The 18867-nt window shown below is 46.6% G+C and overlaps 1 protein-coding gene across 1 annotated transcript; it reads right to left on the bottom strand.

Moving 5' to 3' along the window:
- Window positions 1750-15624, bottom strand: C5AR1 (complement C5a receptor 1). Its single transcript, XM_005692663.3, has 2 exons — window positions 15448-15624; window positions 1750-3819 (listed from the first exon to the last, which is right to left on the bottom strand). Exons 1-2 carry the CDS (start codon window positions 15448-15450, stop codon window positions 2764-2766), a joined length of 1059 nt encoding a protein of 352 aa, XP_005692720.2. The 5' UTR covers window positions 15451-15624; the 3' UTR covers window positions 1750-2763.

The raw sequence follows: 18867 nt of genomic DNA, 5'->3' as shown, positions 1-18867 counted from the left end.
GTCACTTCAGTCGTGTCCGATTCTGTGCGACCCCATAGACGGCAGCCTGCCAGGCTCCCCCCGTCCCTACTACACATAAACTAGGTAAACATCGAGGGCCTACTGTATAACACAGGAAATGACACTCATCACCGTGTAATAACCTATAATGGAAAAGAACCTGAAAAAGAATATGTGTATATATATATATATATATGTATAACTGAATCACTTTGCTGTTCACTTTAAACTAACATAACATTGTAAATTAGCTATACTTCAGTGTAAAAAAGAATGCAAAATGTAAAAGATCTTAGTAATAATTTTTCACACTGATTACATGCTGAAATAAAAATACTGAGTTAAACAAAATATATTATTAACTATATTATTATTTATATTATATATATTTTTATATAGCAACATAAATTATTATTACTATATATTTATTATTGTTACTATGATGTATTCATACATATATACATTAATATAGTATTATATGGTTTATGTTATATAATTATATATCATGTAGTTGTAAACATGATTATATAATACATTTACACAGTATGTTTATATTCATATATCATGTGATATGTAATAAATTATTATAATATAATTAATATAGCATTCATATCCTTGTTGTTAGTATTACATAATTGCTTTACATCATTGGAGAGCAAGGAGATTAAGCCAGTCGATCCTAAAGGAAATCAACTCGGAATAGTCATTGGAAGGACTGATGCTGAAGTGGAAGCTCCAATACTTTGGCCACCTGACGTAAAGAGCCAACTCATCGGAATAGACCCAGGAGGAGAAGGGGGCGACAGAGGATGAGATGGTTGGATGGCATCATCGACTCAATGGACGTGAGTTTGAGTAACCTCCGGGAGTTGGTGATGGACAGGGAGGCCTGGGGTGCTGCAGTTCATGTGGTTGCAAAGAGTCAGACATGACTTAGCTACTGAACAACAACATTAAATATATTGCTATTGTCTTTTATTTTTATTTATTTTATTATTTTTAAACATTTCCATGTATCTACTGGAAAATTTTATACTTCTGTGGCTCATGTCGCATTTCTGTTGGACAGTGCTGTCTGCTGTCTGTACACTATTCCTAGTCAATGCAGACACACACACACACAAAACCACTAAGTAGGAATATTTCCAGGTCAATTATAAACAACACATTTCTACACTTATTCTTTATTTTCATTTTTCAGCTGGTGCATACCAGCGATCTAAAAGTCCACAGGTTACATGCTATATGAGTCCATCGATACAATATTCTCAAAAGTACCAAATGACAGAGATGGAGAGCAGATTCGTGGTTGCCAGGGCCTGGGGACAAAGCTGGGGAGGGTAGAGGGCAGTGGAGGTGGCTAGAAAAGGATGTCACAAGGGATTTGGCAGCTACAAAAACATCCGGCACCTTGGCCATATCCATGTCAACATCTCGGTTGTGATACTGTAATACCATTTTGAAAGACGTTCCTGTTACAGGAAACAGGTCAAAGACAAGCAGAATCACTTTCATATTATCACTTACAACCCAACCTCATGAGACGCTAAACGAGGTCAAAATGAAACGGTTAGTTTTCTTTTTCAGGGCAGACAAAACATCAATTGACAGCCCCAAAGAGCAAATTCCCCTGGGACTCCACCCCCTGGAGGGACCCAATCAGTGTTTCCCAACCCTAGGTACCTTCCGCACTGGTTGCTTTTCTCCATAACCACATCACATCTTTTTACTTAATACTCTCTCTCTCTCTTTTTTTTTAACCTAGTGAAGTAATGTACTAACTTACTGCTTCTCTCTCTCTCTTTTTTTTTTTTTTTTTGCCACATCACACAGCATGTGGGATGTTAGTTCCCTGACCCCGATGGAACCCACACCCCCTGCAGTGAAAACATGGAGTCTTAACCACAAGACCATCAGGGAAGGCCCTTACTGTTTCTCTTTAAACCAACTCACGCTCCAAAGCTGAGATTGGTCCATGAATTAAAAAAAATTTTATTTATTTATTTATTTTGTTATTTATGGCTGTGCTGGGTCTTCCCTGCTGCGTGGACTTTCTCCAGGTGCGGCGAGCAGGGGCTACTCTCTATTTATGGTGTGGAGGCTTCTCTTGTTGTGGAGCACGGGCTCTCCGGCTCAACAGTTGTGGCACGTGGGCTTAGATGTCCCAAGGCTCGTGGGATCTCCCCGCCCCCCCGCCCCCGACCAGGAATCAAACTCCTGTCCTCTGCACTGGTAGGCAGATTCTTTACCACTGAGCCACCAGTGAGGCCCAGTCCATGGATTTTTGCTTTGTCCTAAACAAGAACAACTTTTGAGATTCCAGTTTTATATACATAGATTTTTTTTTTTTTTTGTCAACTCTCCGTAAAATAAATACAGAACTCTTTTTTCGTTGTTGTTCAAAGTTGGAGTGTTTCTGTTTGTTCTGCTATCTGATATCTTCACACGCTCTGCACAGGAACGTCTTATTCTATGGGAGGGTTCCAGGTATGTTGGTTGCTGTTTGTTTTCCAAAGTCCTTGAATGGAAAGGTTGGGGCGGGGAAGGGTCCTGGAAGAACTTATCAACCTTGGAAAATGAAGAACGGTAAGATGGGTTCGCCTAGAAGAAGCAGGACTAGTCCAGGAAAAATGGAAGGAAAAGGTGGCGAATTCGTTCAACCAACACCGCCCACTTTGTCCCGGGCTGAGTTTCAAAAAGCAAAGTGAATGGACCAGAAGTTTGGCGGAGCCCCGGAAAGCTGGCGCTCAGAGAGGCCTCCCCTTACACCGCCTGGCTCTTCAGGGCCGGGGTGTCCACCGTGGAGAGCGTCTGGGACTTGCTCTCCCTGCGTACCGACTCTTCAGTCAACACGCCGCGGACCCTGGCGGGGAGGGTCTTCAGGAACCGGGCGTGAAAGCCCTGGGCGGCGAACACATAAATGATGGGGTTAATGCAACAGTTGATATAAGCTAGGGAGACACACAGGGCATCTAGACTGGACACGAGTTTGAAGCTGTCCCATTGCGGCTGGAAAAAGGCCAGCATCATCCCCGTCACCTGGTAGGGCAGCCAGAAGACAAAGAAGCTGGTCACCACGGCCACCACCACCTTGAGCGTCTTGGCGGAGCGCGTGGCAGTGCGGCTCCATGCCCGAAGCAGGAGGAAGGTGTAACAGATTGCAAGCGTGACCAGCGGCCCCAGGAAGCCCACAGCCAGCCGGACGATGGCCACGGCCTTCTCCGCATATTCATGGCCCCTACCGTATGCGACGACACACATCGTCTTGGGCGGGTAGTGCTCTACGTAGACCTGACGGAACACAAAGGAAGGTATGGTCAGCAGCAGAGCCAAGCTCCAGGCCACGGTGCAGGCCAGCCAGGCCACACGGGCCCCTCGGTAGTTCTGGCACCAGACGGGATTGAACACCAGCAGGAAGCGGTCGGCGCTGATGGTGGCCAGGAGTAAGATGCTGGCGTACATGTTGAGAAGGATGAGAGATGGCAGGATTCGACAGGCAGCGTCACCAAAGGACCAGTGGTTCTGCTGGATAATGGATGTAAACAAGATGGGCAGTGCCAGGCAGGAGAGGAAGTCGGCCACCGCTAGGTTGAGAAACCAGATGGCGTTGACGGTCCGCTTGACCTCGGACCCTGTCACCCAGACCACCATGGCATTGCCAGGCACCCCGATCAGGAAGACGGCCGCGAAGATCACCAGGGCAATCACATCTGGGGCTCGCAGTCTGTGGCTGTAGGAAGAGTCATCCACCCGGTCGTCGGGGTTCGAGGTCCATTTGTCATAATCAGAGTAATCAGGAGTGCTGAGAGCCATGGAGTCCTGGGTGGAATCAGAGAGGCAGGGAAAGTGTGAGTGGCAGGTAGCAAGGAGCTTGCCCATCAGAGCCACTGAAAGCCCATCATGCCATTTCTTTAAGCCTCAGGTGTCTCCCGGGGAAACAGGGATGCTGAGGGCTGACAGCCAGCTGGGGTGTGTCACACCCCTGATTCAAATGTTGACCACCGGACTTCCCTGGTGGTCCCGTGGTGAAGAATCCGCCTGCCAGTGCAGAGGACGTGGGTTCGATCCCTGGTCCAGGAAGATCTCACGTGCCACGGAGCAGCTTAGCCCGAGAACCACAGCTACTGAAGCTTGTGTGCTCTAGAGCCCCCGCTCCGCAGTAAGAGAAGCCACGGCAGTGAGAAGCCCGCCCACCGCAATTAAGAGAGTAGCCCCTGCTCGCCCCAGTTAGAGAAAACCCATAGGCAGCAGTGAAGACCCAGCACCGCCAAAAATAAATAAGTAATTTTAAACATACTTTGAGGAGAGTGAACTAATAATCACATGCAGGTAATTCCAAAATTGATAGCCCAAATCTTGAACTATTACTTAAATTTTTTTTTTTTTTAATTTTTACTGGCTCAGAGGTTAAAGCATCTGCCTGGAATGCAGGAGACCCGGGTTTGATCCCTGGGTGAGGAAGATCCCCTGGAGAAGGAAATGGCAACCCACTCCAGTACTCTTGCCTGGAGAATCCCATGGAGGGAGGAGCCTGCTAGGCTACAGTCCATGGGATCACAAAGAGTCGGACACGACTGAGTGACTTCACTTTCACTTTATAGTTGATTTACCATGTGTTAATTTCAGGTGTACAGCAGTGAAGATACATAATATCTTAAGGCAATATTTTAAAGAATCAAAATTAATGCCTCTCCAAAAAAATTCCACGGTGGAAAAAAATAAAGGCAATCAGCTGCAGCCGTTTGTTTGGTTTATGACCCTGCCTTGTTACGCAAGAGGGGTCTTCAGATGGGCACACAGTTTTCAGTCCCAGTTGGGGGTGGTTTGCAGGTTGACACTGTCATGCAAACATATCAAGCAATGCAGGATTTTAAGTATAGTCAAGAACTGGACCATAGGAAAGGCTGAATGCCGAAGAACTGATGCTTTCAAACTACGGTGCTGGAGTAGATTCTTGAGAGTCCTTGGACAGCAAGGAGATCAAACCAGTCAAGCCTAAAGGAAATCAACCCTGAATGTTCATTGGAAGAACCGATGCTGAAGCTGAAGCTCTATACTTTGGCCACCTGTTGTGAAGAGCTGGCTCATTGGAAAAGACCCTGATGCTGGGAAGGATTGTGGGCAGAAGGAGAAGGGGGCAACAGAGGATGAGATGGTTGGATGGCATCACCGACTCAATGGACATGAGTTTGAGCAACTCCAGGAGATAGTGAAGGAGAGGGAAGCCTGGCATGCTCCAGTCCATGGGGTCAGACAGGACTTGGCAACTGAACAACCACAAGTCAGAAGAACTGGGGCTCCTTGGAGAAAAGTTGGTTCCTGTCCTGGGACAGAAAATATCCAAGATGAGGCCAGAACATCTCACACTAGAAAGTAAGAAAAAGTTTAAGTGACAATAGGGACATATCAAAAGCACTTCCCCGATGGTCCAGTGGTTGAGATTCGACCTTCCAATGCAGTTGGTGCAGGGCCGATCCCTGCTCAGGGAATTAAGATCCCACAAGTCACATGGTGTGGCAAAAAAAAAAAGAGAGAGAGCCTGAAAGAGCCCACACTAGCCAGAAAGTGAAAGTGAAAGTCACTCAGTCATGTCCGACTCCATAGAGTCCATGGAATTCTCCAGGCCAGAATACTGGAGTAGGTAGCCTTTCCCTTCTCCAGGGGATCTTCCCAATCCAGGGATCGAACCCAGGTCTCCCGCATTGCAGGCGGATTCTTTACCAACTGAGCTATGAGGTAGCAAGGAGCTTGCCGGTCAGAGCCACTCAAAGCCACACTAGCCAGAAGACGGGACAATTTGAGTATTTAATAATAATGATAATAACTGATGGAATAAAATATATATCAATAATAAAGATCTATGAGTTCATAATGATAATAAAATCAAGTAAGTCAGTGGTCACATTTTTATTCTGAAAAGGGAGTGAATCAAGCACTTATCCTGCCATTGCTGTACAGAGTATTATTACAGAGAAATAGAGAGTCATTGTGGGAGGTCCTTCTTTAGAGAAGACTCTAAAAATAACTCCTGCAGAAGGAATGATAGACTGAAGGAAATATGGATCTGGATGATGAACAAAAACATCTCATAAAACCAGCATGTAAAAAACAGGCAGGAACCTTGCAATGACTTGGTGCTGGCACCGCAGACCCTCCCATCAACCTCAGCACTCGGAGAAGAGAGACGAGTGGATATCTGTTCGGATGTGCCGCGGTGAAACGACGAGACAACACCAGGGCTTCCCTCACAGTTCATTCAGTAAAGAATCTGCCTGCTATATGGCAGACCCGGGTTCGATCCCTGGGTCAGGAAGATCCCATGGAGAAGGAAATGGCAATGCACTCCAGTATTCTTGCCTGGAGAATCCCATGGACAGAGGAGCCTGGTGGGCTATAGCCCATGGTGTTGCAAGAGTCAGACACGACTTAGCAACTAAACCACCACCATCCATGGAGTAATTTTTGCAAAAAAAAAACACAACAATGTGACTCTAATCAAGGTCTTAGATCTAAAACTACCAGTTTACAGGAAAAGCAGTTGAGAGAAGAATATGATAAATAACACCATAGGGACAAAACCAGCCCAATCAGAGCTCAGGAAACTCTGCAAGACAAATGGTGTTGTTTCTCTCACAAATAAATGGCATTTTTAAAATAGGAAGAGGAAAAAAAATGGAATTGAAAGTGGATTAGAAGAGATTTATAGATAACTAATAAGGACCTACTGTCGAGCACAGGGAACGCTTCTCAATATTCTGTAATGACCTATTTGGGAAAAGAATCTAAAAAGGAGTGAAATATATGAGCATATAACTGATATACTTTGCCATACAGCAGAAACTAACACAGCATTGTAAATCAACTATTTATTGTTGTTTGGTTGCTAAGTCGTATTGGGCTCCTTTGCAACCCCATGGACTGTAGCCCGCCAGGTTCCTCTGTCCCTGGAGTTCTTCAGGCAAGATTACTGGCGTGGTAAGGTGATAATTCCAGCTGGGGACAAAGCCGATGTGAGGGTTAAGAGTGTCTCATTTAGTAGCGACATCAGCATCTCCTTGTGAAGTTGCAGCCTGTGTAATGCACGTTAAAAGGGTGCATTAGTCAGTGTTGAAGAAGGGTCCTGTAAAGTCATCCAGACTTGCTATGAACGCCGTTTGAAGCCACTGGGTAGACAGTGGCTCCGCCCTAAACCACTTTTTAGCAATTGTATTTTTTTCCTGATTATATTTTTAATGTCCTTCGCTGTTTATGTTGATGAGTTTTTTAATGTACTTTTGGTGATGTTTCAGTTTTATGTACTCTTGTGACATCAGAAAAGTACCGCTGGTTGTTTGCAGCCTTATTGTGTAATCAGCCTACCACAGGCTTCCATATATAACAAAGTAATTAATATTGTGCAAGCGTAAAACACTTTTGTTGTGAAAGCAGTGTTTGGAAAATGAGAAATTATTTTAAACGGTTACAAAATAGTGGTCAGTTCCATAATCCCCACTTTCCGCCCTTAAAGGTTGGCTTTACCAGAGAAAGGGTCTCTTATTTGTCATTGCAAGATTCTTAGAAAATGTGTTTAATCCTCTTAAATACAATCAGTACTAAAAAGTCTGTATTATTTTGGTCTGTTGGGTACAGAGTTCAAGTTGCAATCACAGGATGGAGAGGACATTTCCCACTGTCTCTCTTAAGCTGTACAATTTTTTTTTCTCCAGTGTTTTGTTTTATATAGGTTTTGAATTCCTTTAACTTTTGTCAGAGAAGGCAATGGCACCACACTCCAGTACTCTGGCCTGGAAAATCCCATGGATGGAGGAGCCTGGTGGGCTACAGTCCATGGGGTCTCGAAGAGTTGGACACGACTGATTGACTTCACTTTCACTTTTCACTTTCTTGCATTGGAGAAGGAAATGGCAACCCACTCCAGTGTTCTTGCCTGGAGAATCCCAGGGGTGGGGGAGCCTGGTGGGCTGCCGTCTCTGGGGTCGCGCAGAGTCGGACACGACTGAAGCGACTCAGCAGCAGCAGCAGCAGCTTTTATTGTGTGTACTGAACACTGCACGTGTGCTGTTCTGATTGTTTGCTCCAGTTGACTACCAATAAAAGACCTGTTAATCACATACAGAAAAAGAGAACACTGGAGTGGGTTGCCATTTCCTCCTTCTGGGGATCTTCCCGACCCAGCAATCGAACCCACATCTCTTGTGTCTCCTGCTTTGGCCTGTGGATTCTTTACCACTGGGCCACCTGGGAAGCCCACTACACTGTAGGAAAAATGTTAAAAGGAGAGAGAGATTTAGGACATAGATATACCAAAGATAATACGGAGACCAAGGCTGGATCCTGATTGGAATAGTCGTATGGAAAATAAGATATTTTGGAGACATCTGGGAGATTTTAAAATAGACTGGATATCCAACAATAGTAAGGAGCCATTGCTTATTCTATTGAGGGTGATAGGATATTGTATTTATGTCTTCAAAAAGTGGTAGAAGACAGTTTCTGATAGAGATTTCACATAGCAGGTGAAATAGGATGTTTTGGGTTTGCTTTAAAAATTCCAGAAAAAAAAAAAAAAAGGAAGAGGAGGGAAGGAGGGAGGACCAAGGATGACTAAGAATGACAAAGTGTTGGTAACTGTGGGAGCTGGGTCACGAGTACATTGGACATTCACAACTTCGTTCTCTCTGCTTTCGTGTGTTTGATATTTTCCATAATAAAATAAAGAACTTTCTTGCCAGGAAGTGTCATATCCCCCTCCAAAGAGAGAAAGAGCAGCAGGTGAATGAGAAACAGCCTTGGACACAAAACAATAACCCGGAGGCACTAGACACAGGCAGAAGAAAAATCCCCATGCAGGACGGGGAGCGATGGCGCTAAGGCAGCCAGTGTTTACCGAGCATCTACTATGTTTAAGTACAGCATCAGCTCTTTCAGTCCTGACCACAACCCTACAAGTAGGTCCTATGAATAGGCCCATTTTATTGACAAGGAGACAGAGGCACCAGAAGATGAAGTAGCCTGTTCCAGTCATGGAGATGGGAATTCAGCTTTCTTTAGATTGGTATGTAAACCCAGAGAGGGTGCCGTTGGGCAGTTCCAGAGGTTGGAAGGGGGCCTCCAAGGACACCCAGCGGGCAAACTCTGTGGCCCCTGGAGCCCATCCCTGAAGGTGATTTTGTCACCAGCCCAGGGAAAGGAAGCAGAGAAAAACACAGATCATTGTTACAGAAATATTCAGAGCTGGATTTTTAGGGTACTTGAATCTGCAGGCTGAGGTTTTGACCCACTAAACACCCAGCTCATAGATTAAATAAGATGAAAAATGTTCAAGAACCTGGCAAAGTGCCCGGTACACAGTAGGGAGATAAGAAATGGCAATGCTCTTGTTTCCCACTGATCTTACAATTATTGGAGAGCTCAGATCTTTCTCTGAACCACTTTTTAATTTCTAGTTCCTTTATGTTTCCTTAAGGTCAACCAGGTCAGCCAGGCTGATGCTCCAGCAGATGTGCTGGCATGGCCATAGCGGAGATCAAATTATCCAAAGGGGAAAGGTCAGTTCATCCGAAGAGTGGATGAACTGGGCATGGTATATCCATGTAGCGGAATATTATTCAGCCATAAGAAGGGGTGAAATATTGACATAAGCTACAGTGTGGATGAAGCCTGTAAACATTGTGCTGAGTGAAAGGAGTCAGATCATGCTATATGATTCCGTTTATATAAAATGTCTGAAATAGGCAAATCCATAGAGATGGGAGATGTGCTTGTGACAGCCTGGAGCTAGGGGAGCAGGAGCAGGGAGGGACTGCTTAGTGGGTACAGGGTTTCTTTTGAGGGTGATGAATAGTTTCTGGAAATAGATGAAGTGTTGGAGACAGAGCTTCCCCGGTGGCTCCGTGGTAAAGAATCTTCCTGCAAGGCAGCAGACTTGAGTTCAACCCCTGGGTCAGGAAGATCCCCGAGAGGAGGGCATAGCAACCCACTCCCGTATTCCTGCCTGGAGAATGCTGCGCTCAGAGGAGCCTGGTGGGCTATGGTCCATAGGGTCACAAAGAGTTGGACACGACTGAAGCAACTTAGCACGCACGTGGTGATGGGGCAACACGGAACGTACTTAGTGCCGCTGAATGGTGCGCTTCAAAACGGTGAAGTCTAAATTTTGTGGCATTTTGGTCGATTAAAATTAAAATGCCAGTGTCCTAAAGATAAGGAAGGGCCAAAGGACTGTTCCAGATGAGTCGGGACTAAAAGACCAGGACACCCACATGCGATGTGACATCCTGGACCGCAGCCTGGAGCAGGAAAGACAAATTCACTCGGAAGGCCGTTATTCGGACCACGGGGCAACTTTTAACCTGATCTATGGACTAGATCACAATATCACATCAAATGCTAACTTCCCTGATGGTGATCACTGTACTCGTGTAAATGAATGTCTTTGTGTTTGAGAAGGAGACCCTGAGATATGTAGGAGCAAAAGATGCCTGCAACTTCCTCTCAACTGGTTCAGAAAAAAAAGAAAAGGTGGTAGATGATAGATTAATCAATAGAAGGGACGGATAGATAGAGCAAACCTGGAGAATCTGTGTCAAGAGAGTATGGAAGTTCCCTGTATTATTCTTGTAATTTTTTCTGTAAGTGTGAAGACGTTTCCAAAAAGTTAAAATGGTTGCTTTATTTCCACTGATAAAGAGACTCTGCCCTGAGTCACCCCCAGCACCCTGACCTCCCTTTTTCTACTCTGGGACCCCCAAGCTCAGATCACTAAAGGGTCAAAGCTGGGCATGGCAAGAAGCCCCAGATCCTGCCCAGGGGGACCCTGCACTGTAGCAGGTGGTTAAATGGTTTAAGTGTCCACCTCGGACATGATAACATGCAGCTAACTTCGATCTCTGCTCGTTTCACAAGCTCTGGACTATGCTGCAGAATAATCCAGGCCCCAGAAGGGGGTCGCCTCCCCACCCCCTGCTCCCACGCTCGCCGTTACCCCTCACATCAGATGACAAAGATCCTCGCCCAGGATGAGCTCATGCATCCCTTCCCTCTCACTGACTTCACAAGGGCAGGAAAAAGATGCTGATTCTAACGCTCTGCGGTTTTTAGGATCCTCCTGATGTAAATGGCTTGTAAAGTTTAGTCACGGCTGTATCTCTGTAAAGAAGGGAAACAGCTGAAGCGTCCAGGCAAGAGGCGACTGGCTCAATAATGATGACACTTTCAGGCAAAACAATTCTATGCAACCAGCAAAAGAATGAGGAAGTTTACCTAAGGGTGGGTGTGGAAAGAACTCCAAGATCTAGGGTGAAACAGGACAAGTAAGAACAGTGCATGAAGCAACACTACCTGCCAAAGAGAGTCATTCTTCCTCCCTGTTTCCCTCTCTCCTCCCAACCCCCTCTCCCCTCCTCACCACTTCCCCTCTGTCGATTTCTCTCTCCTAAGTGTCTGCACAGACTAGCTCCAGAAGCAGGCAGAGGAAATCTGGAAGAGTGGTTGCCCCAGGGGAAGGGAAGTAGGAGGTTGGTATACTTTCTGGGGGGAGAGGGGGTGGGGTTGGTCCCTGCTAAGAGGCCTGTGGGATCCTAGTTCCCCGACCAGGCATCGAACCTGCATCCGCTGCTTTGGAAGCCCAGAATCTTAACCACTGAACTGCCAGGGAAGCCCCTCACCATATATGCTTTTCTTCTTCTGGTATGTAAGCCACATCAGTGAATATACCACCCATTCCCCTCTCCCCAGAAATGGATATTATACAGCCTCTACTAAAGAATTTGTGGTTCTACCATTCTAGAAGGGGCTTCCCAGGTGGCTCAGCAGTAAAGAATCCACCTGCCAAGCTGGAGTTGCACGTTTGCTCCGAGGGTCAGAAAGATCCCCTGGAGAAGGAAATGGCAACCCACTCCAGTATTCTTGCCTGGAGAATCCCACGGACTAGAGGAGCCTGGGGGGCTACAGTCCACAGGGTCTCAAAGAGTGGGACACGACTTGGCACCCGAGCACCCGCAAGTGCCATTCTAGGAGTCTAGGAAAGAGTCTAAGCATATTTCTTCATCTCATAAATGTTACCAGGCTAGAGATCGGCTCCTGACATACCTGGCACCTGTCCTTGGAGAGGTTATGGTCTCCCGCGAGAGGGAAATTAATCACCAGGGATGGGAACAAAGTGTGTTCTACAGAGAATCCAGCCTGCTGGGGGATCAGGAGAAGGGTGTTGGAAAAATCAAGCCACAACCCCGCGCGATCCACTCCAGTATCCTTGCCTGGGAAATCCTATGGACTGAGGAGCCTGGAGGGCTACAGTCCATGGGGTCGCAAAAAAAGTCAGACATGACTTAGCCACTAAGCAACAACAAAGAACTAAGTAGAAATGAAAAAAACAAAAACAAAAACAAAACAAAACACTGCAACATGGTCCAAATGAAATTTCTGCACTGATGGGAATATCCCAGAGGTGTGCCATCCAGGATGGTAGCCGCCAGTCACCTGTGGCCGTGGAGTTTGTGACATGCGGCAGGCGTGTCTGGGAGCTGAACTTGTACTTTGCTGTCATTTTAATTAAGTTGAACCAGCCCCATGTGGCTGGTGGCTGCGTCTCAGACGCCAGCGGTCTGGGGCTCCTAAGCGATTCCTAAGTGCTTCCTAGGTGTTAGTTTGTTAATTCTCTAACCACAGTGTTTACGCTACAACAAGCCCAAAAGCGGGTACTCTTTTTTTCCTAAGATCAAAGGCTCATTTTTAAGAGCCCTTGCCTACTGTGTGGAGAAAGGGCCAGATCAGAAGCTGAGAAGGAGAGGTGATTGGAATTGTCCAGCTGTGGTGAGGGATGATGGTGGTTTGCATTAGGGTGGTGAGTGTGAGGACTCATGAATGGATCAGAGGAGGTGAGGGCTAAGGAGAAGATGCTTAGGAGAAAAGCAATCAGAATCACCAAGTTCTAAGTCCTTTTCATGTATCAGCTCTTCTTCTTTTGCCATTGCAACACCCACTTTGCAGATGAGAAAACTGAGGCTACAGACAGCTTAAGAGACCTTTCCAGGTCCTCACTGTTGGCAAGTGACAGAGGTAGGAGAGACCTTCAGAGAGTCCAACCCTAGAACCTTCTCTGAGAGGTTACCAGGCCTCAGGCGTGGTGGGAGTGAGGGGACCCCATGCCTTCAAGGCAAAGGGTCACACGGTAACAGAGAGGATGTCACACACCAGAAGGTGAAAGAACACCAGCGAGGCTGGCAGGTAGCCAGGATGAGGTTGGAGGAGCCACAGATGTCATGTTAAAGGAGATGTGTTTTATCCTGGGGTCATGGGGAGCCACAGATGGTCTTTGAGTCACAGAGGGACTAGATGAGAGTTCTTGTTCAGAAAGGTTCCTCTGGCTGCTGTGCGGAGGTGAGATTAGAGGCAAGAGGACCAGAGAGGAGGCTGGGGCTGGGACTCAGGCCAGCAAAGATGGGAGCAATCCCCAGAGGAGGAAGAAAAGTAGGAGCGTTAAGAGGGGCCACACGCCCCTTCCCTCCCTCGCAGGGCTTCCGTCTTGCCATCTTCAGGGCAGGGAACGTCCTGCCAACTGTCCCCTTCTTTATGGCGGAAATAATAGACTCAGAGACGCTGTCAGGCCTAGGAAATACACAGAAGGCACAGGCTGCTTTTTTTTTTCCGGAACATCCCTCTCCCCATTTCTACGTGGACACAATCTTTAAACAGTCCACCCACAGAACCACGTAAAACCACTAAGGCATCCTCGGAAACTGGGATACAAGGGTGGGGGTGAGCATCTCGACTCATCCTCTTGAATCTGCACAGTCTTTGAGACTCAACATCCCTGAGCACGAAGAAACACAGGCATTTGCATTTTAAAAACGGTGTGAAAAAGACAAACCTCCGGATCCTTTCAGGATGCGATGAACTACCTTTCAGGCTGGCAAAAAGCAAAAATAGTTCCATCTGAACATGCAGATGGGTGTCTAGACAAGTAAATACTCTCCTGCTCTGAAGATGAGGAATATAAATTGGTACAGGTTTTGGCAATATCTGTTAAAATAAAAATTGTCTGTGTCTTAGATTCAGCATTTGCAGTTCTGAAAACCCAGACATGAATCCAAAGATATAATTCTGGTGTTTCAGGGTTTGCATTTTTTTTTTTTTTTTTTGGCTGCCCAGCCTGTGGGATCTTATCTCCCTGACCAGCGATCGGACCCAGACCCCTGACAGTGAAAGTGCTGAATCTTAATCACTGGACCACCAGGGAATTTTCTAATTACAAACAGCTAAATTTCCACTGATAAGCAATGGAAACTCTCACTGGCATATCACACAGCTGATGAAAAGATAAAGGGAATTTCCCTGAAACACACCAGGATATAACAGTATGTTTCTCACAGATTAAGCTGAAGTTTGTAAACATCAAGTGCCTAGCACAGTGCCTGGCATGCAGGTGGAGGTTGTCAATAATAAGTTATTCACGTAAGAAAAAAAGCAAGATGTAGGATATCGTGTAAAAAAGACTTCTCTTTGTAGGGTAGAAAGGATGGACACATCACAAGCATTGAGTGCCAGCTGTATGTCAGCCACAGCTGAAAGCGTTTCCCATGTATTATCTCACTGAACTCTCTCCATGACCCTGTGATACAGATTGCGCTTTGTAGGGTGACCATCCCCATCTTAGTGACAAGGAGAAGGAGGCTCAGACAGACGAGTCTCTTCAGCTCCTACACAAGATAGGCAGGATTTGAACCTAGTTTCGGTATGATCTCCGTGTCAAAATACTCCTTACTCCCTACACTGTCATGGACTGTTTCCAGAAGTGTTAGCCACAAACTGTTGCCCTGATTCCACCCCCCTACGTTTCTGGTTACAAGAAACCAGAGCTACGAGGAATCTGAGTCTCTGGGCAGGGACGGTCCTTTCACTGAATACCCTTTAAGGATTTGGGACTTTTTTTTTTTTTAATTATTAGTATTCAGAAAGAAAAAGCTCTAGTCCATCTTTTAATTAAAAAAAAAATTTCTGACATTACAGAACTAAAGTGAAATGTATTACTATTCCACTCCTACATTTCCATGACAAAAAAAAAAAATCTCATGAGCCAAAAAAACACAGGGATTAGCTTATAAAACTAAATATGGATCTCAGCATCAACTGAGCAGAGAAAGGAATTAAAATATTTCAATTTTAAAAAATCATGAGTGAATAATAAAATGTGTAGAAACCAAATTTTCAAACTATTTGGGGATTATTTAACAGAGAGGAAAAGTCAAAGCTAATCACGGGCCCTATAACCCCTTGACAGTCTTACTTCTTAGCTGCTTCCCAGCCCCGGAGGGGGAGAGGAAGGTGAGGAGAGAAGGGGAGAGGTCAAGGACTGGGAGGAGGAGGAAGGAAAAAGGGAGCAGATGGCGCCAAGAAGAGAGAGCACACACACAGGGGGTGTCTGCCCCCGTTCCCCTCTAGACTCACCATCTTCAGGTCTCTCCCAGATTCTCCTCTGATCAAAGGCTCCCAAGGGCTGTGGCTTGCAAGCCCCAAGGGAGGGTGCAGATAACCAGAGAGGAAATGACCCGTCTTACCCCTCTGGGGTTCTCATTGGTCTGGGGCTCGGGGTTTCTTCCGCAAGGCACACACCCAGTGAACCCTGAACACCTCCTCCAGCCGCTCCATGGAAGGGGCCAGGAGGAAGTTCCAGGTCCCAGGAGGAAGGAAGCCAGACGTTAGAGACTCCCACCTTGTCGAGACCTGGCCCCTCTCCCTGCCTTGAGCTCCCCATTTGAGAGGCTGTCTCTTTCCTTCTGGAGAAGGAAATGGCAATCCACTCCAGTACTATTGCTTGGAGAATCCCATGGACAGAGGAGCGTGGTGGGCTGCTGTCCATGGGGTTGCAAAGAGTCAGACACGACTGAGCGACTTCACACACACACACACACACACACACACACACACACACACACACACACTCTTTCCTTCTATGGCCCCAGGTAGCCCTGAAAAAGCTCAGGGGTTCAGTTGGCTTCAACCTGGGAACTGGGAATTAATTGTGAGCCCCAGCCTCCCAACTGGGTTCCATTGAGACCCAGAGAGGAAAAGCAAGTCTGTGAAGATGGCCCAGTACTTGAGGACTATTCAGTCTTCCCGTCTGCTGCTGCTGCTGCTAAGTCGCTTCAGTCGTGCCCGACTCTGTGTGACTCCATAGATGGCAGCCCACCAGGCTCCGCCATCCCTGGGATTCTCCAGGCAAGAACATTGGAGTGGGTTGCCATTTCCTTCTCCAATGCATGAAAGTGAAAAGTGAAAGTGAAGTCACTGAGTCGTGTCCAACTCTCAGCGACCCCAGGGACTGCAGCCCACCAGGCTCCTCCATCCATGGGATTTTCTAGGCAAGAGCCATCACCATCTTTTCCAGTCCCTTTCTGGGTTCTTGCTGAAACATGCTGGAATCTGGGGTGGGGAAGAAACTATGTTATTAGTTTCTTATTGCTGCTGGAATAAATGGCCATAAACTGAGTGACTTAAAACAATAGAAATGTATCCTCTTACAGTCCTAGAGGCCAGAAGTCAACAGGGCTATATTCCCTCTGTAGGTTCCAGAGGACAGTGTGTTCCTGCCTCTTCCGTTTCCACTGACTGGCAGCACTCCTTGACTTGTGGCCACATCGTTCCAATACCTGCCTCTAAGGACAGAGACATTGCCTTCCCTCCAACTGCGCGTCACAAGTCTCCCTCCGCCTCCCTGGTATAAGCACCCTTGTGATTACATTTAAGAACCCTCTAGGGGACTTCCTTGGAGGTGCAGTGGATAAGAATCTGCCTGCCAATGCAGGGGGCACGGGTTTGATCCCCGGCCGGGGAAGACTACATGCTGTGGAGTGACTAGGTCTGAGAGCCGCAACTCCTGAACCTGCATGGTGCAATGACTGAAGTCCAGGCGCCTACAGCCTGCGCTCCGCAACAAGAGAAGCCGCTACAATGAGAAACCTGAGTCCCACAACGAAGAGTAGCCTCCCCTTACTGCAACTAGAGAAAGCCCACACAAAGCAACGGAGACTCGTGTGTGCAGCTCAGTCACTCAGCTGTGTCCCACTCTTTACGACTCTTTACGACTCTTTACGACTGTAGCCCGCCAGGCTCCTCTGCCCACGAGATTCACCAAGCAAGAATACTGGAGTAGGTTGCCATTTCCTCCTCCAGAGGATCTTCCCGACCCAGGGATCAAACTTGAGTCTCCTGCATCATCTCCTGCACTGGCAGGTGGATTCTTTACCACTGAGCCACCTGCAAAGACCCAGTGCAGCCCCCCAAAAAGAACCCCCTAAATAATCCAGGATAACCTTCCATGTCAAGATCATTAGTTTACCTGCCACGTCCCTTTTCCCACATGAAGTCACCCTGCAGGTTTCAGTCATTAGGAGGCGAACATCCCTGGGCATGATTTTTCGGCCTATAGCAGTGGAGCGTGACTGGAGCGTGAGTGTAGAAACAGGTTCATTTTTCCCACGCTCATCTGCAACGCTCCAATAGATTACCCACATCCTTCCTCCCCAAATAGTATTCTTCTGCAGCAAACTTCAATTTGTGCAGATCTAGCTTTCTTTTCATAGCAGAGATGATCCATGTAAACATTTGACCAATCCAGAAATGTACTCCCCCCCTTCCCCCCTCCCCACAATAAAGTGTTGAAAAATCCCCTTACCTTCACCCTTCTGAAACTCCTTTAGCAATTTGGAATGTACTCTCCTAGACTTTTACAAATGTGATGCTTGTGTTTGGGAATGGACGTGTGAGTGCACGATGTTTGGCAAAGTTTGGTTCCACTAGATGAAGCCATGTGTTGTGGACCTGACTCAGCAAGGATTTTAAGGTCTTTGCAGAGGGGATTCTTTGCTGATAGGAATGCATGGTTGTTATACCAACTCTGACCTTAAAAGGGCGCGTGAGCGGGAGGAGAGTCAGAAGGCCAGGCCATACCCTCTTGATATATTAAGATTTTTGGACCACAGTTGGGCATTGCTAAAGGAAATCAGTCCTGAATATTGAATATTCATTGGAAGGACTGATGCTGAAGCGGAAGTTCCAGTACTTTGGCCACCTGATGCGAAGAACTGACTCATTGGAAAAGACCTTGATGCTGGGAAAGATTGAAGGCAGGAGGAGAAGGGGAGGACAGAGGATGAGATGGTTGGAAGACATCACTGACTCCACGGACATGAGTCTGAGCAAGCTCTGGGAGTTGGTGATAGACAGGGAAGCCTGGCGTGCTGCAATCCATAGGGTCGCAAAGAGTCTGACACAACTGAGGAACTGAACTGAACTGGACTGGGCATTGCCTTAAAATCACAGGTTCTTAACATTTTCTATGTCCTGGACCCTTGGAGAAGTTATTAACTGCTTCTCAGAATAATTCTTACAACTTTTTGAAAGTGAAAGTGTTAGTCACTCAGTCGTGTCAAACTCTTTGTGACCCCATGGACTGTAAACAGCCAGGCTCCTCTGTCCATGGAATTCTCCAAGCAAGAAGACTGGAGTGGGTTGCCATTCCCTTCTCCAGCGGCTCTTCCCAACCCAGGGATCAAACCCAGGTGCACTGCAGGCAGATTCTTTACCGTCTGAGCCACTTTGTGGTGGTGCGAATTCAAATGTAACAAGAAGCGGCCAGGATAGTATAAAAGCAATAAGGAAATGTGTAATAGGTCACCTGATGTAAGCCGCCGTCCTTGTTCCCATTTCATCAACTGTTCCGATAACGTGCTTTGATCACTTTTTTCAGAACGATGTTTTTGTGAATGCGCTGAAGCACCTCATGTTGTTTTAATAGCGCCGTAAGTCCATTGTTAGTTTGAAGCTTCCCTGTTGGTGGAACTTCAGGTGATTTCCAATCTTTTTGTC

The sequence above is a fragment of the Capra hircus genome, chromosome 18 (genome assembly GCF_001704415.2).
Source record: "Capra hircus breed San Clemente chromosome 18, ASM170441v1, whole genome shotgun sequence".
NCBI classification, from domain to species: domain Eukaryota; kingdom Metazoa; phylum Chordata; class Mammalia; order Artiodactyla; family Bovidae; genus Capra; species Capra hircus.
This window is presented reverse-complemented; position numbering and strand designations above follow the sequence as displayed.